This window comes from Micromys minutus, assembly GCF_963924665.1.
Source record: "Micromys minutus genome assembly, chromosome: 21".
Classification (NCBI taxonomy): Eukaryota; Metazoa; Chordata; class Mammalia; order Rodentia; family Muridae; genus Micromys; species Micromys minutus.
This window is the reverse complement of record NC_137956.1, coordinates 32,358,335-32,382,261: the sequence shown is the minus strand read 5'-3', so window position 1 is coordinate 32,382,261 and position 23,927 is coordinate 32,358,335. Positions and strand designations below refer to the sequence as shown.

General features: G+C 44.9%; 1 protein-coding gene across 1 annotated transcript in view; it reads left to right on the top strand.

Moving 5' to 3' along the window:
* The window catches only part of PCCB (propionyl-CoA carboxylase subunit beta), a 48,644-nt gene that overhangs the window by 6,968 nt on the left and 17,749 nt on the right, over positions 1-23,927 (top strand). The window contains exons 5-6 of the mRNA XM_080934415.1: positions 3,487-3,600; positions 13,947-14,057. Coding sequence (XP_080790541.1) covers positions 3,487-3,600; positions 13,947-14,057 — 225 coding nt within the window. The remainder of the gene's footprint in view (positions 1-3,486; positions 3,601-13,946; positions 14,058-23,927) is intronic.

Here is a 23,927-nt window from a genome sequence, read left to right as displayed (position 1 = left end):
CATATTTCTCCATGCATAAAATAACACCTGAGATTACAAGGCTTGCGGGCTGGAGAGATGGCACAGTGGGTATGAGGCACTTGGTGTGAAAACAGAAGAACCAGAGTTCCAATCCCCAGTCCTTACATAAAAGCCAAGCATGACCACATGTGCTTGGAACCCCAGCTTTTGGGGAATAGGCAGATCCTGGAAGCTTGCCGGCCAGTGTAGCTAGAACAGTGAGCTTTGGATTTATTGAGAGACCCTGACTCAGAAAGTAAGATTGCGGGTGATAGAGGAAGACACTCAGTATTCTCCTCGGCCTCTGCCTGTCAGAAGTGGAAGTGTTCAAAACCACAGTTGTAATATTTGTTATTTTGTTTATTTAAAGAAAGGGTTTCTTTGTATAGTTCAGGCTGTTCTGGAACTTGCTCTGTAAACCAAGCTGACCTCAAACCTGGAGTCCGCTGTAGAGACAAATTAGTTAACCACTTTAGCTTCTGGTGGGTTGCACTTGAGCTGCACCTGCCTAGGATCTCTCTGGATTTTTGAATGAAAGACACATGTGTGCATACACAGACACATATACATGCACACACACAAACACATTCACAGGCCGGTTAATTTTCATATGTTTTGGCTGGGCATTTCCAGTCCTTTCTGCGGCTAGCAAACAAAAAATATTCTGGAACTAACATCCTTTAAAATCTATATTTCATCTCTGCTACTCTAGACCCAGTTGGAGAAGGCGCCACTAAAGGCACTTACCTGAATTTTTACATGACTAGTTCGTTCTACACCCCTCTCATGTTGATTCTCTCTTCCTCTCTTCCCTTCCCAGCCTGGGAATCCCAAAAGTCCCGCCTCTGTCTGTCCTGCCCAGCAATTGACTTCTTTATTTACCAATCAAAGCCATCTGGAGGCAGGGTCCCTCAGTGTCTTATGTGTAGACACTTGTGTAAGCAGTTTGGGGAACCAAAATGCACATTATAACACAAGCGGCATTAGACCACACCCATTTCAGTCCACCTGCCTCTGTCTCCCACATACTTGGATTGAAGGTGTGTACCAGTATGTTTGGCTCATTGGTGTATGTACTTATCAGTGCATTAAAGAGACTTAGCAGTGACTCTTTTTACTGGTACAATTCAAACAAGGCTCGAGTGAAGAAGTTCTGGAGCTCAGCAATTTTAATGTAGAAGCTTCTGGTTTCTAATAATGGCAAAGGCACAGGTGTGAGTTCATAAGTAAAGGAAGCCTCAGACACTGTTTAGAGTTCATATGGGGGAAAATGTAAACTCTTCCTAATTCAAGTTTGTAGATCATGTATGCATTCACAGCTACCTTGAGATTCTGGGAATCCCAAGAAAAAATCTAGGCAGAGAGCTCAGGTGCTAAACTATAAAGAGCAGAACAAAGGTTGCAGGATATAACAGTAGTATCTTTATTAAAAGGAGTTGTTTATTGTCGCCTGTATGCATGTCTATGTACTGTGTGTGCCTGGTGCCTGCAGAAGCCAGAAGAGGGTGTTGCATCCTTTAGAACTGGAGCTACAGACAGTTGTGAATTCTAGGAACTGAACTGGAGTCTTTTGTTAGAGCAAGTGTTCTTGACCACTAAGCCTTCTCTTCAGCCCCTTCATGATGGTGTTTTAAAAACACGCTGGAGGACTGAGCTTAGACCTCTGTGGCAGGATGCATGCCTAACATGAGCAGACCTTAGAGCCAATCCCGAATTCTGCTGAAGAAGAAACTAGAACACAAATAGAACCTCGAGCAGCCAACCAAACTAGAAAAACTCCCCAGATATGACCTGCTAGACTGAGATGGTCTGAGGAGTAATTCTTGCATTATTGGCACTTACAGCATCTTGGAAATACTATTGAATGCCTTTTTAAAGATTTATTTACCTTATGTATGAGTACACTGTAGATGTCTTCAGACACACCAGAAGAGGGAATCAGATTTCATTACAGATGGTTGTGAGCCACCATGTGGTTGCTGGGATTTGAACTCAGGACCTCTGGAAGAGCAGTCAGTTCTCTTAACCGCTGAGCCATCTCTCTAGCCTGTAATATTGAATTCTTAATAGCTGGGTAAGTTTCCCTCTGTAACCAAGATACCTGGATCTTAGACATGTATTACTCAAGAGACCTTAACCCAATTTCCTTTTTTATTCTTATTTTTTTGAGATAGGGTTCTTTGGGTAGCCCAGGCTGTCCTGGAACTTGCTCCATAGGCCAGGCTGGCCTCAAACTCAGAGATCTGCCTGCCTCTGCCTCTGCCTCCCAAGTGCTGGGATTACAGACATTCACCTTCATGGCCGGGCTAGCCAGTTACCTTTCAACCATCCTGGTTTCCCTGCTTTACTGCTTGGGTTGTGATGGTTCTGTGACCTGATGGAGTGAATGCGCTTCACTCATCATCTCAGGGATGCTACATGGAAGCTGTCGTAGCTGTTGATCCAGGAGGAAAATCTGTCCCCGTGCGCCTGGCCTCAGATTACTATATGGGCCAGTATATTAAAGGGTCACAGCATTAGGAAGGCTGAAGAGCCACTACTAAAAAGAGACACCATGTGTCCCTTTCTGGCTACTGGACGGTTGAAAGGATGGGCTGCAGGAAATGTAAACTTCCTATGAATTAGGAGATTCTACTGGGAGAGAAATGGCTGAAACCTTGGCGGTATCCAGAGGAGGAACTTGTCTCCTGGTGTAACAGGCCCCAGACCTTAGGAACACTGACTCCATGATGGAAGTGCCATTCAGGCTGTAAAACTCATCACTGACAGCACCACCTGCCAAAACTAAAACAAAGATCTAGTCCATCAGAGTCCATATAGTTGTGAAGAAAAAAAAAAATCTCAAACTATACTAATCTTGCTTTTTGTGTTCAGCTTCTGGCTGAATGTTAACTGAAGTATGTCAACCCAGAACATGGTTAATGCTGAGAGAGGCTCAGGGCTACACTGGGATCCTGAACATCCAGTGTAGTCGACAGCCAGCTAAAAAAGGCTTTCTATTGGCTCAAACCTATGTTCGAACAGTCTTCTCTCGTGGATACCCTACAACACTGGGGAGAGAGTCACAGCTCATTAGCTGACATTGTAGGAAAACTGTGTGTGTGTGTGTGTGTGTTATGGGGTGTGGGATGGGGGAGCCATACCTTGCTGGACTGTTCAGTGATGCATACCTTGTAGCATATCTACGACTCCTAAAGATGACTTAGGGTTGGTGGAGTCTGGATCCCCTCTCCCTTCTTCCCTGTGTGGTCACACTGAATAAATCTCCCTTTTCTGCTTTTCATTATTCATTTTGCTTCTTTAATGGGATCTTGAGGATGGGCAGCTGGACTTGGCTTGTCAGGACACAAGCTGTGTCCCTTTAGTCTGGTGACACTTTCACCCACAAAGACATAAGTCATCTCCTTGACCCAGCCAGGGGTTTTGTCATTGCTGTTTTTGGTAACCAGAACAGATGTCTCATGAGATTTTTCTATACCATTTTAGATCATGGACCAGGCCATAACAGTGGGGGCTCCAGTGATCGGGCTCAATGACTCCGGGGGCGCCAGAATCCAGGAGGGGGTGGAGTCCTTGGCTGGCTACGCAGATATCTTCCTGGTGAGAAACCTATGATCAGAGTTGTCTGTAAGTGTGTGCTGGTGCCTGTCCCCACACATTGTCCTCTGCCTCACCCTTTCTCTGAAGTGTCTCCTCTGTGGCTGCCACCGTGGGTGGAATGAAGGTTGGATGACTGCCCAAATGGGCTGCAAATCTTGCTCTTTGTTCTTGAGAGAGGGCCAGTTGTTGCATAAATAATTAGTTCAAAGTCATTACTGAGGAGAGAGAACTTGGAAAATTTTCTTTTTCTTATCTATTTATCTATCTATCTATCTATCTATTATGTATGTATGTGTCTATCTATCTATGTATCTATCATCTATGTATGTATGTATGTATCTACTTGTCTGTCTATCTATGTATCTATCATCTATGTATGTATGTATGTATCTATGTATCTATCATCTATGTATGTATGTATGTATGTATCTACTTGTCTATGTATCTATCATGTATGTATGTATGTATCTATCTATGTATCATCTATGTATCTATCAGCTATGTATATGTATCTATGTATCTTTGTATCCATCTATCTATATCATTCATCTATCTATCTATCATCTATCTTTATATGAAAGAGAGAGATGGTAAAAAATGTTAAAGTAAACTGATTTACTAAAATTAAGATTTTTTTTTTGAAAAATGCTTTTCATTTTTTTAAACTTTAGGGACTATTTATTATACAAAGTTTAAATAGTAATACAAAGAAAAAAGTCTTTCCAGATCTCATCATCTTGGAGGATATCATTTCAGACACTACACTACAGATATCTGATGAGGGAGACTGAGCTGGCGTTCTGTTAGGAGAGAGAGAGAGGAGACAGTTTCTAGTCAGCCCAGAGCTATCCATCCCACCCCTTCAGAATGACAAAATTCTTGTCCCTGGTCACTGCCCTTCATGATCCTTCGAAATGTTTGTGTGTATAAGATCCTCGGTAAATTTTAAGTGTATTTGCTTTACTTTGAAAGCTACTCAATTTTTGAGTTTCTAAACATGCTTTTTAGTCTTTCCTCCCATTGGTTCTGTGGTTGGTTGTCCAGTACAGGGAGGTCTGGAAGATCTTCATGGCGCATGGTGTGGAAATCATGCCTGTGTTACATAGGGGAAAAGAGGCCTCCGGAGAAGTGGCCATGTTTTAGAGTGTGGCTGGGTTAGGGAAATCATCTGGTATATGTTTAAGCGGTGGGGCTCTGGTTGCTACTGCTCCCAGGAGCCTTTGCGACTTTGAGATCTGTGGTGTTGGATAAATAGCTTGCAGCACCTGTTTGTCACAGGATGGTGCTGTTCATCACAGCTGTGTTGCTTCTTTCTGGTAACTTTTAATTGTGATACAATTTCAGACCTCACGGGAAACTTGAAACAGATTCTAAGATCTGTTCTGTGTCTTTTAACCAGGTGTGCTGTCCTCTCTCAGTGTATCATCTCTCTAGAAATACATATTTGCATGTTACATTATTTTGAAACATTTGAGGGCAAATTGATGATATTTTTCTTCCTTTAGCTCTTAAGTCCTTTACTGTGTATTTCTTGGGAACATCAGCCAGAATACAAATGTAAAAGGAGACGTAACATCGAGCTGTTATTAATATCCATAGTCTTTATCTAGCGGCCTTAATAATAAACCCTTAATGGTTTCCTTGCCTTCTCTTTTCCTCCCCTTTCTTCCTTTTTCCTCTTGTCTTCTCTACTTTCCTCTTTTTCTCCTCTTCCTCTCCTCCCCTTCCCCTTTCTTTCTCTTCCCCTCTCCTGTCTCTTTTATCCCTTCCCTCCTGTCCCTTCTACTCTTCTCTCCCCTACCCCCACTTCTCCCTTTCCTCCCCCTTTCCTTTTTTTTTTTTAATTAAAAAAATTTTTTTATGTATATGAGTGCACTGTTGGCTGTCTTCAGACATGCCAGACAAGGGCATCGGATGACTTTACAGATGGTTGTGAGCCACCATGTGGTTGCTGGGATTTGAACTCAGGACCTCTGGAAGAGTAGGCAGTGCTCTTCACCACTGAGCCATCTCTCCAGCCCCTCTCCCTCTTTCCTTAACTTTTGTTCTTGAACTGGAATAATTTTCACACCTCTTTATTTTCTTTTTTTAATTTGGGGCAGTTCTGTGGTTTTTGTTTTTCATGACCTTAGTTTACATTTTTTTAAACTTTCTTTTACACTGGGTCTCACTACATAGTTCTATGTTGATCTGGAGCTTACATAGCCTTGGCTAGTCTTGAACTCACAGAGCACTCCCTGTCTCTGCCTTCCACACTCTAGGGTTACAGACTTGTATGGCTGTACCTACCCTGACATTAAAAAAATAAGCAAACAAAACTCCCACCTTTATTGAAGTTTACTTATGCGGCGCACTCCTCGACCAGCGAGGAAAGACGACCACCACCAGAGGATTCTTCTCAGATCACGCTTTATTGTGGGAGCCTCTTGGTTGAAGGGGAGAGCAGGAAGCGAGGGGCCCGAACTACCCTAGCTGTCCGCTTATATAGGGAGAAGCGCATAAGGGCTTGCCATGATTGGTTGTCACCAGTCTGCTGACACCAGAGGCCTCGGGATTGGCCAGAGATAGGTTATGTACTGCGCATGAGCAGGGTGCAGCGCCTTAGCTGACAAGAGCATTGCTATATATGGAGTTGTTTACCTCAAACCGTGAGGGAGCCAGCGCCATCTTGTAATGGCGTCCGCATTCCGCTCCCCACATACTTAGAAACTGAAAAATGCACCCATTGTGACATGCAGTTCAGTGGGTTAAACAGTGCACATTTCTGTAGTGGTAGAATCATTACCTGGGGCTCTGAACCACTATCCAAGTGCCTTCACGGGCCACGGATTCTACTAAGATAGGCCTCAAACTTAGCTTCCTACCTCAGTCTCCCAAGTGCTGGGCTTTTAGGCATGAGCCACCGTGACGTGCCGTCTGTTCCATGGCCTCTTGGAAAGTTTGCTATGTATTGCTTTGTAGTGGTCCGTTCACTATCTCCTCCCTAACTGCTGTCCGTTATTAGACGAGGTGACTCTGATCATCACACACCTGATCATTTCCCCCTCGTGTCTGTCAGCCTTTTGGTTCTTATGTTGTAAGGCTCTTTCTGACTTATCAGTTTGAGGACTCGTTAGTTGTAGACATTTTAAACTTTTTCCTGATTTTTCACTTATATATGTATATATTTTTTTAAAATTATATTTATTTATGCTGTGTTGCCCTTGCTTGGGTACATGTTTCAAAGCACGTTGCGGTCTGGGACAAGTTTCAGTGGTTAGTTCTCTCCTTCTACCATGTGAGTCCCGGGAGCTCATGCTCGGCTGGCAAGGCCTTTACCCGACAAGCTGCCTTTCTGGCCCTTTGGTATCAGTGTTTGTAGTTGTTACATTTTCTATGTGCATTGGACCCTAATACACAATAGCTTTGTTTGTTTTTTGAGGATCTCTCTATATAACCCTGGCTATTCTGGAACTTACCATGTAGACCAGGTTAGCCTGGAACTCACAGAGATTTTCCTGCCTCCACCTCTCAAGGGATTAAAGACAGGTATACTGTGCCCGGCCCATACATGATAACTTTGAATTTGATAACTTTTTAAAATTACTTTGTCTGATAATATAGCTATATTTTTGTCTCATGGAAGTTTTTTTTTTCTTTCTTTTTTTCTTTTTTTAAATTCTCTTAATCTCAACTAGTTTGTGTCCTTCTGCCAAAAGTAAAGCTGTAAACAGCAAGTGCTTTATCTTTTAAAAGTCCAGTCTGTTAGTGTCTTAGGAAATAAATTTTTGGTGCCTGGGTTCTTCTATTATAACTTTTAAAAATTTTTAATTTTTGTGTGCTTACTTGCGCATGTGCGCATGTGCGTGCGTGTGTGTGTGTGTGTGTGTGTGTGTGTGTGTGTGTGTGTGTCTGTGCATGAGTGCGTGCCATGTGTGTCCAGGTGTCTGTTGGAGGCCAGGAGAGGCCACCAGTTCTCTCAGGGCTGGAGTTAGCAGGCCATCGGGAACTGCATGACCCAGGTGCTGGAATCGCAGTTAGGCTTCCTGGAAGAGCAGCAGGTACTCCTTACCACAGAGCCCCCTTTTATGGCTTTTTACTTTTTATATTTGTGTGTGTGTGGACATACATGTGCCATAATACATGCATGGAGGTCAGACAACAACTTGTGAGAATTAATTCTTTCCTTCCACTGAAGGAATACCGGGATGGAAGTTGGGCCATCAGCCTCGGCAACAGGCATTTATCCCCTGAGACTTCTTTCTGGATTGCCCCAGCCCCCAATTCCCCCTTTTTTATGACAGATCTTTCTAGATAGTTCACACCTGCCTGGCTCTAGACCTTCCTGTGTCTGCTGAGCTTCCAGGCATGTGTCACTGTGCTGGGTATAGCTGCCCGCCATAGCCACTGTCCTTGCCCAGCTAGAACTCCGCCCCCTTTTGTATTTAGTTGAGTTGGGTTATTTTAGTTTATTTCAGTTTTCACCATACTTTTATTTTTCAAAAACTGCTAACTTTTCTTTTTATTTTATACATGTTGGTGTTTTGCCTGCATGTGTGTCTGTATACTTAGTGCGTGCCTGGTGCCTTTAGAGGCCAGAAGAGGATCTTGGGTATCTTAGGTCTAGAGTTAGAGAGGGTGCTGGGAACTGAACTTGGGTCCTGTGGAGGAGCAACTGGTGCTCTTAACTGCTGAGCCTTCCTTACTGTATTTTAAAGTGTCTTTTTTCTTAGCAGGTACCTGGGGAATTACAACCAAGATCTTAACTAGTTGAAAGGAAGTTAGCCTTAACAGTGTGTGTGGACCTGGTGTTTCTGTATGTCCACATCATGGAAGACCACTTCTTTACACAGGATGCCACTGTCGACAGAGTTAGAAGACATTCATAGAAACAGATACAGATTGCAGGAACACTGTGTCACAGAAGCCACGTCACAAGCTTCACTTAGAATGTTAGATTTACTGTTGTCTCTTCTCAAGCCTTCTTGTAGCTGGTGTCATTTTATTTCAGACCGAAGAACTACTTTTGCGTTTCTTGTATGATGTCTCAGCTCCAGTGACCTCCCTCAGCCTTTGGTATCTGGGAATGTCTTACTCTTCCTTCCTTGAAGTTTGGCTTTGCTGGATGTTGAATTCCTGGCAGACAGGTTTTTCATCAAGCACTTGAACCATGTCATTCTGCTCCCTGGTCTTGACCATTTATCTTACCGGGGTCCCTTTGCCAGAAGGAAGTCGTTCTGTCTGGATGCTTTCTGGTTCCTTCCTGGACTGGAGGTTCATAGTTTGATGTCAGTGAGCTCCTCCTTCTTTAGAGTTTGGCGAGCGTCTTAAATGTGAACATCTGTGTCTTTCATCAGATCTGGGAAGTTTGGGGTTATATTGCTTCCGGTATTTGACTGGGCTCTTTCTGTTTCTCCTGGTTCCTGTGGTGTGCACTCTGGTACCTGATGGCTTCCCACAGGGTCCCTCAGGTTTTGTTTACTTTTTCCTTTGCTTAAGGTGGTAACTTCCAGGGTTTTGTCTTCAGGTTCCCTGATCCATTGTTTCCGGTGATTAAATCCGTCTACAAGCCATTTAATGAATAATGATTTCATGTCATTTAACATACACAGTCTTTTGCTTGTTTGTTCTCTGTGATTTCTGTTCACGTTAATACTTGTTTTGTTCAGTGTTTTCCTGATTTTCTAAATTTTTTTTCATGTTTATTATTATTTTATTTCATCCATCAAACATATTTAGGGCAGCTATGACTAATAACCTCAATGTGTGGGTTTGTTATGAAATATAATGTGGTGAAGGGGTGCCTGGCAGGCCCATGCCAAGGTGTGCCCCTGAGAAATCACGCCATGCAACACGTCTGGGGGAAGGGAGAGAAGTGAGGACAAGGAGAAGGGGTAGAGGCAGACAAATGGACATGTGGGGACAGGCAGAAAGATGGGGCAGAGCCATGAAGGCAGAGAAGAGGGGTTCAGAGGAGAGATAGAGAATGTGGGGGCAGGACACACACACACACACACACACACACACACACACACACACACACCTGGCACACTTGGTGGTGGAAGTGTTGATATTAGCTGTTGTTTGGTCCCTGGGGGAGCCTAGTGAAATCACCTGTAAGCTAACAGGTTTTCCTCAGGTTTGTTTTCCCTCAGATTGTGTTTTTCCCACAAATGTCTGTACCTGTTTTTGTGTTTTATGTTCCATAATTTGTTGTTGAATAGTGGACATTTTTAATATTCTATCTGGCAAGGTGGTTTTGTTTTTCTCCTTTGAGTCAGGGTCTTGTGTATCCCAGGCTTGCCTCTGTCTCACTGTGTAGCTGAGGATAGCTTTGAATGTTCTGCCTCCCATGAGCTGGGCTGGATGGTATTCATGAGCCGCCAAGACTGGTTTTCTGGTAATTTACAAACTGAGTTCCTTCAGTCTTCTTTGCTTGTTGAGTGTGGGATACATCCAACTGTGCCTTTTTCTCAGCTATTTTTGTAGGCTTTGTGTTGAATATGAACCCTTAGACTTTAGTTGTCTCTGTGGTTGTGTTAATTTTCTCAGTGCTGTGACAAAAGCTCCTTTAGAAAGAGAATGTTTATTGCGGTTCACAGTTTGAGGGTGTGGTCTGTTGTGAGGAGGAGGATGGGTTGGCTGGTCACATGCTACCTGCAGTCAGGAAACAGAAATGTGAGCTGCTGCTTGGCTCCCTTCTGATGTATCATTTAATGCAGCCCAGGATGCTGGCCTATGAGATAATGCTTGTATTTAAGGTGGGTTCCCAACTCACCCCAGCCAGGACATCCCCAGAGTTCACCTCCTACAAGATTCTGGGTTGTGTTTGAAATTAACCATCACAGTGTCCAACCAATGATTTGATGAAGATGTTCTTAGAAAAGCTGAGTGTGGTGGTGCACGCCTTTAATCCCAGCCTTCAGGAGGCAGAGGCCGTGGATCTAATCTCTGTACATTTCAGGGTAGGCCTGCTCTACAGATTGAGTTCCAGGGTTGCCAAAACTTTTGCATAGAAAAAACCCTGTTTCCAAACAAACAAACAAACAAACAAGCAAACAAGATGATCTTAGAAGCTTAAAGCAAGGGCGGGGAACAGTGTCCTTGTCCCTTGTAATAAGGAAGCAGTCCATGAGAACTGAATGAAGGACTACCTCCTCGATGACCCTTCAGAAGCCACAGTTAATGGTGAAAACACACATCCTGACTGGAGACGAGGCATAGTGGTAGGGTGCTTACCTCGTTTGGATCTACAGCACCTCAGAATAGAAGCCATGACCCTGACGGGGAGGAGGTCTTTGTTGCCCCTGTTTTGTGCCAGCTAACACTGTAGGTGTGTGGTTGTCGTAGCTGGGGAAAGATGGCAGCTGGCCATGTGAAATTCACCAGCTTCTTCCTTCTCCATCCTGAGTGTTTGCCTGGACCCCAGGGTTCTGGAAAGTTGCTTCTGACAGTCCTGCGCTGATGCTGTTTTCCGGTTTCCTAAAGCTGTCTTATCTCTCTCTTCTGATGTGTCACATGGCTATACCCTGTTAGCCTGGGTGCTGGAGTGCCTACTATCATTTTCAGCTAGTCAGGAAATTATTTGAGCTCATAAATTTGAGACTAGCCTGGACATCATAGTGTGAGATGCCATTAAAAAAAAAGATTTTATACCAACAAGAGAACTCAAGCCCATAGCTCCTATGTTAAATACTTAAAAATTTTCTCCATATTTTTCCTTCTACTTTTTTTTTTTTTTGAGCTGGGAAAAAACAAGGCTTTGTTATATTGCCTAAATTGGCTTCAAACTCCTAATCTTCTGCCTCAGCTTTTAGAATTCTGGGAGTATAAGCATGTTATACCATGATTGTATAATTTTTAAAATTGTATTTTTAAAAAAATTAAAAATAAGTGAGCATACAAAATAATAGTTGTTTCTCTTTCCTTTCTTCTTCTCCCCCTTCTCCCACCCTAAGCCCGACAGGATCTTGTATAGCCTAGGCTAGCCTAGAACTCCTTAGCCTCCTGTCTTTGTCTTCCAATTTCTGGGCACACCTCTACCTTTAGCTTAAAATAAATATTTTTCTACATGTGTATTACTGTAGTTTGCTTATATTAATCTCTTCTCCATTGTAACTTTTTTTTGAATGTTCAGTGATTGCTTCCAGGTTGTAATAAGTATCTCAACACATCTCTTTAAAAACTATTACATGTATGTATGTATGTATTCATTTACTTTAAAAAAAATTTGTTTATTTCATGTATGTGAGTACACTGTAGCTGTCTTCAAACATGCCAGAAGAGGGCATCAGATCCCATTACAGACGGTTGTGAGCCACCATGTGGTTGCTGGGAATTGAACTCAGGACCCCTAGAGGAGCAGTCAGAGTTCTCAACCGCTAAGCCATCTCTCCAGCCCTCATTTGTTGTTCTCTGAGACAAGGTTTCTCTGTGTAGCCCTGGCTGTCCTGAAACTTGCTCTGTAGATCAGGCTGGCTTTGAACTCAGATCCACCTTCTTCTGCCTCCCAAGTGCTGTAATTAAAGATGTGCACCACCATAACCTGGATACATTTACTTATTTTTGTGTATGTGTGTGTGTGCATGTGTTCATGTATTTATTACATGTGTGTATGTGTGTGTATACATGTGTGTTTCAAGTTATGAGCCCAAATGCTATAATTATTACTTTATCTGTTCTTTATTTCTTAAAAAAATACTTTTAAGTATGTGTGCATCTGTGTGAGTCTGTCACTCGTGTGCAGATGCCTGTGTAGGCCAGAAGATGTTGTAGGATCCCCAGGGGTTGGATTCACAGACAGTATGTCTCCTGATGTAGGTACTATGATCCAAATTTAGTAAATGCTTCTAATTGTCAGGCTCCACTCCAAATTAGGAAAAGAGAGGTCAGAAGGCATCCCCAGGTGTCAGTCCTTGTCTGTTTTGAGACAGGGCATCTCATTTATTCTTTCTGTGTATTCCAAGGTGGCTAGCCCATGAGTTTGTGAGAATTCTCCTGCCTCTGCCTCCCATCTTGCTAGAGAAATGTTGGGTCCACAGGCCTGAAGAGCGACCCAGGCTGACTTTGGGTCCTGGAAATCTAAGCTCAGGTTCTTATGTTTGCAGTTATCCTCTAAGCCATCTTCCCAGCCTCCAGCATGTGGTCTTTAATCACAGGTTACCCACTGTTTGTGATCTGAATTGCTTCATGAGGATTGGGGTTGTTGTCTGGTGTCATTTCCTTCACCTCAAGAGCTGGTATTAGACTACTGGAAAACCTTAATTAAAACCGCTAGACTCTCCGGTGTCTTAACCTTCTTTGTTTAGCTTTTTTATTCCCCTTTTGATTTCTTTTGGAGATAGATAGGAGAGAAGGTCTTGGAATGTAGCCCAGGCTATTCTTAGACTCACGGTGTAGCCCAAGCTGGCCGTGAACTTGTAGCATAGTCCTCCTGCCTCAGCTTCCCAAGTACGGGTTACAAACGTGAGCCGCCATTTCTGACGCGCTCAGGACTTTTTGTACATAAACATTGATTCACAGGTAGTTCATCTTTAGAGCCTTGGATACTTATTATTAACAATTTGTCCCTTTATAGTCTTTTTTAGTGTTTTGTTTTGTTGGAATTTTCCAAACCTGGCTCTACCGTAGCTGGACGTCCCCCACTTCTATGTTATTTTTTCTGAGATGGCTTTTGTGCTGTGATGAGCCGTATCCGTGGTTTATAGGTGCCTACTTTTCTCAGCTAGCAGGAGTGAAGGGAAAGGGATAAAGCAAGGAGTGATTGGCCTGTCACCTAACCTGAGCCCCCGAGCCCCAAATTCTGTTTTCCTGGGGCTTGAGGCTTTTCTCTCTTCATAGCACCTTGGTCCACACAAACCCCCTGTGTAGTCTTTCCCCTCACAGCTGCCAAGCCCTGCCTGAGGCTGAGCAGATGCTGAAGACCACTTAAATGGCACCTGCCTTGGTGGCCTTATTTCCCAGTCTCTGAGAGCTCTGGAGGGTGTGCCAGATCTTAGCAGAGAGGTTAGGGCTACAGGCGGGCTGGGTACAGGCTGCTTCTCCCTGGTGGCTTTGTACACACTGGGTACTGGAACTAAATGTGTTGGGATCTATAGCTCCCACCACAGTGTCCATGTTGAGGAACTGCTGTCAAGACAAGGGACCACTTTTTGTTTCAGAAAGTGAGTTGCAAGCCATTCCTCCATTACGGGAACAAGTTGCACACATAGTTTTGGGAGCATTTTCCCGATTAGATCTTTTGCCTCCTGAATAGAGATTTCCCAGAAAGCAAAAGCAAAACTCGATTTTATTGTTGTTTTTATCTTCCTGCAGATAACTGTGCAAATGCTTCTGTAACCAAGTTCTTTGTTTTTCTTTGTTGGCAGAGGAATGTCACAGCGTCCGGAGTCATCCCTCAGATTTCTCTGATCATGGGCCCATGTGCTGGTGGGGCTGTCTACTCCCCTGCCTTAACAGACTTCACATTCATGGTGAAGGTAAGAGCTAAACCTGTGTCTGGTGTCCTGAAAGTCCTGTAGCTCTCATCTGCAATAAACAGAAGCCTGACCCAGATCTAGGTCCTTATCTGAGTTCTCTTTGGTGTTGGGTGGAGCAGAGATAAGGTGTGAGTCAGGGAAGGTTTTGGCTGGGGATCTGTAGTGGTTGAGGTCCAGTGGCAGCTGGTACTTGTGTGCTACGAGATTTTACCTGTGATCTGAATTGCAAATGGTTTCCCATAATCAGATCTCGACCCTTGCCCAGACTGATGGCCTTTAGCTGACTAGGGCTCCCTTGGGAGGGTCCGTTGTGGACTGTTTTATTGGGAAGTGGCTCCCGGTGTCCCAGGTTTCTGCCTTTACCGGTTTGCTATTTTACTGTCCTTTTTGTAATGGTAATGAGAAACTTGATCTCCAACTTCAGTTGGAGAGGTATATGTTACCATATCACCTGCTTTTAATGGGATGGATTTTAATTTTAATTTATTTTTTCAAGACAGGGTTTAACTGTGTATGTATAGTCCTGGCTGTTTGGATTGAGGGTATTTACTATTACCACCCAGCCTTATTTTTATTTTATTTTACTTTTTGAAGGTTTTTGTTTTGTTTTGTTTTGTTTTGTTTTGTTTTTCAGACAGGGTCTCACTATGTAGCCTTGGCTGTCCTGGAACTCACCATGTAGACCAGGCTGGCCTGGAACTCATAGATCAGCCTGCCTCTGCCTCCTGAGTGCTGGAATCAAAGGTGTGCGCACCACCACCCTGCTGTGATAAATTGTTTCCAGATGAAATCTTCTTGAACTTTTATGTGGGTAACTGCTCTTAATGTGATAGTTAAGATAAAAAGAAAGGCTGATTTTTTTAAAAAATATTTATTTATTTATTTTATGTGAGTACACTGTGGCTGTCTTCAGACACACCAGAAGAGGGCATCAGATCCCATTACAGATGGTTGTGAGCCACCATGTGGTTGCTGGGAATTGAACTCAGGACCTCTGGAAGAGCAGTCAGAGCTCTTAACCACTGAGCCATCTCTCCAGCCCCTGGGTCTAGGTCTTTTATCTTTAAAATCCTTGTTGGTTTCTCCATCTGGCCAGGGCTCAGACTTCCTCTTCTCCTCCTCCTCTCCTTTCCATGGCAAGTGACCCTTCCCTGACCCACAAAGCCAGGTTTTCTGTAGCGTGTGTCACTGAATGCTTCTAAATGTTCACCCAGCATTTCTTTCTGATGGCTTCCTTCATGACTCTCTTGTACTTCACAGCACATCTCTGTGCACACCCGTGTGGCCTCCATTGGCAGTATGCTACCCACTCCTGCTCTGGATACTAGAGTTCTTTCTAAACTGCTCTTCTCATCCCTTACCCTTTTAAAAAATGTATGGGTATTTTGATTATGTATTTGTATATGGACACAGTGTGGGTCCCCAGTGCCCGTGAAGACCAGAAGAGAGCATTGGATCCCTTGAAGCTAGAGATAGATAACTGGCAGTTGTGAACCATAAGGAAGGTTTTAGGAACCAAACTTGGGTCCTCTAGAAGAGTAATCAGAGCTCTAACCACTGAACTATCTCTCCAGCCCCTCAGTTTTTTCCTCTGCAACTAATTAAAGTGTAATTATTCTGTTCTTAAGTGGAAACACTGACCTTTCCACCCCCAGTACTGGGAATTGAACCTAGGGCCTGTGCAATGGGCAAGTTGTCTGCTACTGAGTCACATGCCCTTTTTCTCTTTTGAGCTAGGGTCTCACTAAGTTGCCCGTATTGGCCCTGAACTCATCTCTGTAGCCTGTGTTAGCTTTGAACTTCTGATCTTCCTGTCTCAGTCTTCAGAAGGCTAGGATATCAGATAGGCCTGTGCCACCAGGGTCTGTTTCAAAAGGTTATTCAAGGTGGTTATAATGCTCTTTTGTGGGTAAGAAGTCTTAAGCTATAAACATCTCATGAAGTGTAATGGTTAGTGCCAAGCTGCCAGAGCCGCCTCCGGGAGAACCGTTTAGTTCACCAGACAGACCATTAGACAGAATTGAGTTAGAGATCTAAGTATGTTGGGCACTTATGATAAAGATTCACTTCTGGGGAAGTGGCTCCCTTGGTAACGTGTTTGCCATGTAGACACATGGACATTTGGACATCTAACATTCATAAAAATCTGAGCACACTGGTGTAATCCTACTGTGGAGAAGTAGGCAGCATTCCCATGGGGTTTGCTGGCCAGCCAGACTAGTCAAATCTGCACACTCCGGTCCAGGTTCAGTGAGAGACCCTGTCTCAAAATACAAAGTGAGGAAGCAATCGATGCCAACTTCTGGTTTACACATGTGTGATCATGTGTGCACCTCCACACATATGTGCACGCACATATACTATAAACACATACATAAACACAGATACACAGATGAAGTCCTGTTCGGGGTCATGTCCAATATCAACGAGATCCCTGCGAGTTAGGTCCAGTCAGCATCCCTCAGCTGCTGGCCTCAGCTTTCCCTCTGACCCGTGAAACATCCCGCTCTTCGTCTTCCTCTGCTGCCCCATCTCTTCAGTGACTCTATTATGTCTCCTGACTTCAGGTACTACTTTCTACGATGCCCTCAAATATATTCCCTAGGATTCACTTTCATAACAGCTTTTCCTCTGAACCTCAGTCAATGACTCACACTTACCAGGCACACCCAGGATTTCTAGGCAGGCAAGAGATCCTAACTAAGGTCCTTGTTCTCGAAACAAGCGCTCTTACCCACGGCTGGCTGCCTTGAACAAAAGAACTGTGCAGACAGACAGTTGGAACACCCTCACGCCCCCACTGGCTGTGTGAGCATCCTGTGTGTAGATGTCTTGAGCAGAGAACACAGTCAGGAGGGCTGACCCCTGGCAGCCTCAGGTCCAGCCTCAGCCAGAACTGTTTCAAATGGTTGAGACTTTTTGCTGTCACCAACTCTGTTGAGTTGAGATGACCCTGGTCTATCCCGTGGACTACTGCAGTGTGTGCAAATGTCCTTTCCCTGGTTAGGGGTAAGCCGGCTGTGGCTTGGGAGAAGGACATCCTCCCAAGCTGTCTCCTGCAGCAGGAGGCCCAATGAACAACTTCTTGTCTTCTTTTACTGGCGTGTGGTGAGGGGGAAACTCAGGTGAGAGCACTCACTGCTCTTCTGGAGGATTCTGGCTTGGTTCCCAGCACTCAGGTCGGGCAGCTCACAAGTGCTTGTGACTACAGCTCCAGGAAATCCAACGCCTTCTTCAGGCCTCTGTGGGTACCTGCACGCACTTCCCCCACCCGCCCCACCCACACACGTTTGAAAGGCAGTTGGACAATTACTGTGGTGGGGGATGGAGAGTTGAGGCTGCAGTAGTGTGAACTCTGCTACAGAACCAGTGGGTAGTCTCTGCTTCCTGGAAGAATTCCAGAGCAGATCAGGCCAAGAGTCTCACAACCTGAAGCCCCTGACCACTGTCAGGAGCTGAGGAATCTCAGTTCCTGGGTTTGCTTTGAGGCTGCAGCGCCAGCTGCTGAATGCTAAGGACCTAAGGACCTACCTCTTTAGCCTGTGTAGGAGCTGGGTGCTTGCAGGGCTAAGAGCCCTGTTACCTGAGGACGTCAGAGCTGTAGTGTAGGGTGCCACCTGTTGCTGCTTCTGCCTTCCTTGCTACTGTGACATGCTGAGGGACACAGACACTGCGAAGTGACAGCCCTTGAGCTGTCTGGCCTGCCACAATTTCTCTCTGAGCAGAGCAAAAGGAGTGGGCAAAGGGGATAACATTTGAAATGTACATACAGAGAATATCCAATTGAAAAAGTGTGGGCCAGGTGTTGAACACCTTTAATTCCAGAGCTTGGGAGGCAGAGGCAGGTGGATCTCTGAGTTCAAGCCTGGTCTACAGAGCAACTTCCAAGACAACCAGGGTCATATAGGGAAAACATGTCTTGAAAATTAAAAAAGTGTCTGTTTTAGTCAGGGTTTCTATTCCTGCACAAACATCATGACCAAGAAGCAAGTTGGGGGAGGAAAGGGTTTATTCAGCTTATACTTCCATATTGCTGTTCATCACCAGAGGAATTTAGGACTGGAACTCAAGCAGGTCAGGAAGCAGGAGCTGATGCAGAGGCCATGGAGGGATGTCACTCACTGGCTTGCTTCTCCTGGCTTGCTCAACTTGTTTTCTTATAGAACTCAGGTCTACCAGCCCAGGGATGGCACCACCCACAATGGGCTCCCCCCTCCCCCATCACTAGTTGAGAAAATGCCTTACAGCTGGATTTCATGGAGGCATTTCCTCAAGGGAGGCTCCTTTCTCTGTGATAACTCCAGCTTGTGTCAAGTTGACACAAAACCAGCCAGTACAGTGTGAGACCACAAACTTTGTTTTTTGTCTGATTGTTTTGGCCATCTGCAGATCTGTAAAGGTTCTGTGTCAATCTTAGGGTGGGCTTTCTGTTTCTGCTTTTAACAGCCTCATTGGGGCTGTTACACACTGACTCTTGTTGCTTTAGACAACATGGACAACTGACTTAAGTGTAGCTTCTGGTTGTGATAGCTCACTCTGTAATCTCAGAGCTCAGGATGCTGAGGACAGCAGCTTGGTCTGCATAGTAAATGTTGGACTGGACAAGGCAATGTGTACCATGCCTCTGTCTCAAAAACAATAAGACAAACCCCAAAAAAAGGTGTTAATTTTTCAGCCGCTAGCCCTTACTTTTATTGTGTTTGTGGTTGTTTCCTTTCTGTTTTTCTAGTTCCTGTCTTCAGGTAGCTTTAGGTTTAGTCTTCCTGCTCAACACCATTCTTCAGATGTAAAGATGTTTTGCAGCTTTTCCCAGTATGGCCCCTCTTGACCCACAGTGTGCTCTATAAATCTTGATGTGTTTGGTTTTCCATTGTCTCAAGATCACTTCTGATTTCTTCTGTGATTCTTCTAGTAATTCTTTGTTTCTAAATGTTGTGAAGTTTCTGTTCTTGGGGCTGTCTGTTTGCAACTTCACTAAAGTATAATTGATTGCAGTTTTCTAAAATCAACAGTCATGTATTGTGGGAAGCAGTTTACTTACAACTCTGGATCCCAGGGTCTTAGCCCAATGATGTCCCATGTAGGTTTTTCTTTAGTAAAGGATCCATGTGATGGTCTATATATGCCCAGTCCAGGGAGTGGCACCATTAGGAGGTGTGGCCTTGTTGGAGGAATTGTGTCACTGTGGGCATGAGCTTTAAGACCCTTATTGTAGCTGCACAGAAGCCAGACTTCTAGCTCCCTTCAAAACAAGATGTAGAACTCTCGGTGCTGGAGAGATGGCTCAGTGGTTGAGAGCACTGACTGCTCTTCCAGAGGTCCTGAGTTCAATTCCCAGCAACCACATGGTGGCTCACAACCATCTGTAATGGGATCCGATGGCCCCTTCTGGTGTATCTGAAGACAACCACAGTGTACTCACAGACACACACACACACACACACACACACACACACACACACACACACACACAAACCAAACAAACAAAACAACAACAACAACAACAACAAAAAAACCAAGATGTAGAACTCTCAGCTCTGCTTGCACCATGCATGCCTGGATGCTGCCATGTTTCTACCTTGAAGATAATGGACTGAACCTCTGAACCTGTAAGCCAGCCCCAGTTAAATGTTGTCCTTATAAGAGTTGCTTTGGTCACGGTGTCTCTTCACAGCAGTAAAACCTAACTGAGACAATCCATTTGGGGGTCACATCTCTTTGATCTTTTTTGCCCCAAACAGTTTCTTGGTCATGCTGTTGATCTTTAGTATTCCTTTTTCTCATGTGCTGGGGATTGAACCCAGGGCCTTCTGAGGTATGGCCCAGGTCCTGACTACTGGAAATTTTGAAGGTCATAAGATAAGTTACTTTGTTCTTTAGTGTGGATTTATCCAACATGTCCTTAGGATTAAATTTGTGGTGGGAGCCCTGGTTAGTCCATGGCATTCATGGTGATGTGTCCTCCATTGAGACACCAATGATGCACAGTGTCCTGTGCCTTGTTCAGAAATTTGTCTCCCCACATTCCACAGTGAGGACGCATCTGCCCATTGTGACGCTAATTTGGTAACTGAGGTTTGTATGGCACTCCATTGTCAGTATGGGTCCCTTATTTACACCCCTTGTAGAGACCCTTGGGACTGCTCAGATCTCCTCTGTTTATCCCTGATGGCTGCATAGTAGCTGTTGGAAGAGCCTGGGTTCCTTCTACCCCACTTCTGTTTACACTGGGCTCGGTGGTGCTTGTCTGCAATCCCAGCACTAGGACCTTGGTATCAAGCCGGCAAGGCCAGATTGCTCAGTGGGTAAAACACTTGCCGTGCAAACCTGAGGCCTGAAGAAACTAAAGAGTCAAATTAGTGGAAACCAGAAGATGTTCACTGTCCACATTTGGAAAGAGGAGAAGGCGTCTAGAGAGCCTTGAAGTCAGTCCTCAGTCCTGAAGTGAGACAGGTTTAAACAGGAATGCTTGCTTCTAAGCAGGTCTGGTCAAGGTGTGGTCGCACCCACCACAGACTCATCCTCCTCCCGCCTCCTCTTGCCGGTGGTCTGACAGTTCGGTGGTAATCTGTGAAGTCTTCCAGGGAGACACATCCCCCCACTAGCTGGTGCCAGTTCCTTCTCCAGATGAGACTCCTGGGGGAATTCCCACTTCTTGATGGTCCATTGTTTCTATAGAATTTATATTGAGAGATTCAAGGACCTATTTAGATCGTCTTCATTCTTCTGGGCCCATAGATCACTTTATTATCTTAGAATGTCAGTTGCAGCCAGAGAAATGGACGGCCCCAGACTGTTTACAGAGTTTTGTAAATATTTTGAAATTTATAAAACAGACTTCTAGGGCGCTGTGCTTTTGGTGTTTGTGACAGAGGCCATATGAGCCGTCCATCAGAATGTAAGTTTTAGCCCGGAAGGAAGACCCTGTTCAAGTGTTTCTCTGTGGGAATTATTCTAGATATTGTGGTGGTAGAAAACTTCAGAATAATTTTCTATGATGGATATTCTTCTGGCAGGAACCTGTGGTCTAACAGCCTTCCCCACAGGCTGACATAGCTGCCAAACTTCTGTCTTTATTGCCTGGTATCGTAGGAGGACTTCAGATCTAGTCTTGATTTGGTGCCTTGGGGCCAGCTCAGCGTCTCTTTGAAGCACTTGGTCTTCCTGGGCCAGTCTTATATTGTTTGCCCTCTTCTAACTGGTTCTGTCCGGTTTATTCATTTGTTTAGCTGGAATGCAGAGTCACCAGGCTATAAGTGTGTTTCCAGGCATTGGGCCACTTCTAGGCACTGGGCGGCTGGCTGGCTCTGCTTGTGTTTTCTTTCCCCTCTCTCTGTGCTTCTAATCAGACTGCAAAGCATTGTCGAAGCTCCGCTGTTGTTTGGCATATCTGGAGGCAAATTCTCATCCCCGTTATCACCCCACGTTCTTGGAAATGTCCACGTAGCCCCTCGGGTGTCTTTCTCCGCTGTCTCCCCCCCTCAGCCTTTTGCAGCTTCTACAGTAACTTCCCCTTCTGGAGCATCGTGCCGTGCCGTCGAGTTTCCTGAGGGATATCAGGCTTCTGTGTGCCATCTTAGAGATGCCTTTCCTGCTACCACATTCTACCACTTTCTTAGCCCATGTAGCCTGAAACACTTACTCCAGGACACCAAACAGAGCTACCATGGAGGGGGGAGTTTTGGGGGCCATTGGCAAATGAGTGCCCTGAGTCCAAGCATGCACTCGGACAACTTCGGTGTTTATTATGAGTGACTGCTGAGGAGCCAATGCTAGTGCAGAGGAACCCCATCTCATGCGCTGTAGTGTCCGAATCTGGGAAGTTTCACAGCCTCTGGTTAAGGGGGATGATCCCCATTCTGTGTCTCTGTCCTGTAATTGCACATGGCTCTGGTTGCCACTGGACCTGCCCTGAGCAGTTTAAGACTTAGAAACTAGCTGCCCAGTAGCTTCTCCCTGATCTTTGAGGTTGGGTAAGAAGCACACTAGCAGCTTTTGAGGAGGAAGCTGTGTCCTTGGGGTCCCATCTTACTTTGCCTCCTTGGAATTGGGGAGTTACTGTCTTCAAGTGCTTTACCCTCTCAACAGTCAGGGCCCTGACCAGTTTCTGTCTTGTCCCTGTTAGGTCTCAAGGTCTCAGGCTAGACCTGAGAAGTCTAGAAATGATCCCAGACTGGACCATAGGAAGATGTCTGGTGGTTAGATTAAAGTCCAGCACTCCTCAGGAATTTGTGAAACCAGTTCTAACCTGCCCAAAAAGCTCACTTTTCTTCTGAAGAAGGGCCATGTGACTCCATTGAAATACACCTGTGACTGCAGACCAAAGCCCATGTCAGCCTCTAGCCTCCCTCAGTCCCGGCTCATAAGTACTTGCTATAGATTTCAAAGTCCCTAACCTGCTGCTCTCAGCTCAGACTCCCACTCTCTATGTCCCCACTCTCTGTCCCCACTCTCTGTCCCCATTCTATGTCCCCACTCTATGTCCTGCCCACTCTATGTCTCCACTCTCTGTCCCCATTCTATGTCCCCACTCTCTATATCCCCACTTTCTATGTTCCCACTCTCTATCCCTCACTCTATGTCCTGCCCACTGTCTGTCCTCCACTCTATGTCCCCACTCTATGTCCCCCATACTGTATGTCCCCACTCTATGTCCCCCATACTGTATGTCCCCACTCTATGTCTCCCACTCTGTGTCCCCACTCTCTATCCCCCACTCTATGTCCCCCACTCTCTGTCCTCCACTCTATGTCCCCACTCTATGTCCCCCATACTGTATGTCCCCCACTCTATGTCCCCCACTCTCTGTCCTCCACTCTATGTCCCCCATTCTCTGTTCCCCACTCTATGTCCCCCACTCTCTGTCCTCCACTCTATGTCCCCCACTCCTGCTCTTCTCACTGTTTTCTCTCTCCTGTAATTTGAAGTAAATTTTGACTGAAGTCCGTACATCTAATTCTTTTGGCAATTGTTGGCAAGATAAATCTTTCTCCATATCTTCAAAGTGGGAATTTTAAAAATAACATATATAATTGAATCTTATCTCTGTTTTTAAAAAATGTTTCTTTTAAACAAAAATGTAAAAGATAGCTTTTTGTTTTTTATTTGTTTGTTTTGCTTTTTTGTTTGTTGGCTGCATGCATGCCTGCGCATTGCTCTCAGATACCAGAAGAGGGCATCAGATCCCCTAGATTTGTGAGCGCCTTACATGGGCACTGGGCCCCAAGCCCAGGTTCTCTGAAAGAGCAGCCAGTGATTTTAACTGCTGAGCCATTTCTCCAGTGTTGTAGACATTTTAAATTCCAATCTGGGGTTTCTACCCCACCTTTGATCATTTAGCTCCCAGATAACAGACACACATTTTTTATTTACAATCAGTTTTAATCAGCACCGGAGCCGGGCAAATGTCTACACTCTATACAGTTAATATCTATTTCCCATTGATAACCCTGAGTTATTATTCGCTATGTTTCATCTGGGCTGCTCTTAACTCTAATTGGCCAGCCCTTAGGGCCATGCTTTCTTGACTGCTAACCCATGGCTTCTCTCTTCCCTCCTCTCTTCACCACCCCCCCACCATAGTTCTCCTCTGACCCTAAGCTGGGAAACCTAAACTCTGCCTCACCTACTCAACTGTTGGCTGTCAGTGTCTCTAATCACTGCTCAGAAATAACTTGAGAGGCAAGGTCCCATAGCCTCACTTGGGTTTAATTGGGGACTCTCATTGCTGGGGCAACCAGGTCTTAGGGGTCTGCACTTAGCTGTATAATACACAGCAAAAGACCAAGCCTCAACATTCTAGCCCCATAAAGACAGCTTCTTCCCTTGAAGTCCAGGCTGTTTGTAAACTTAAGTTCTTTAGAGTCAGCC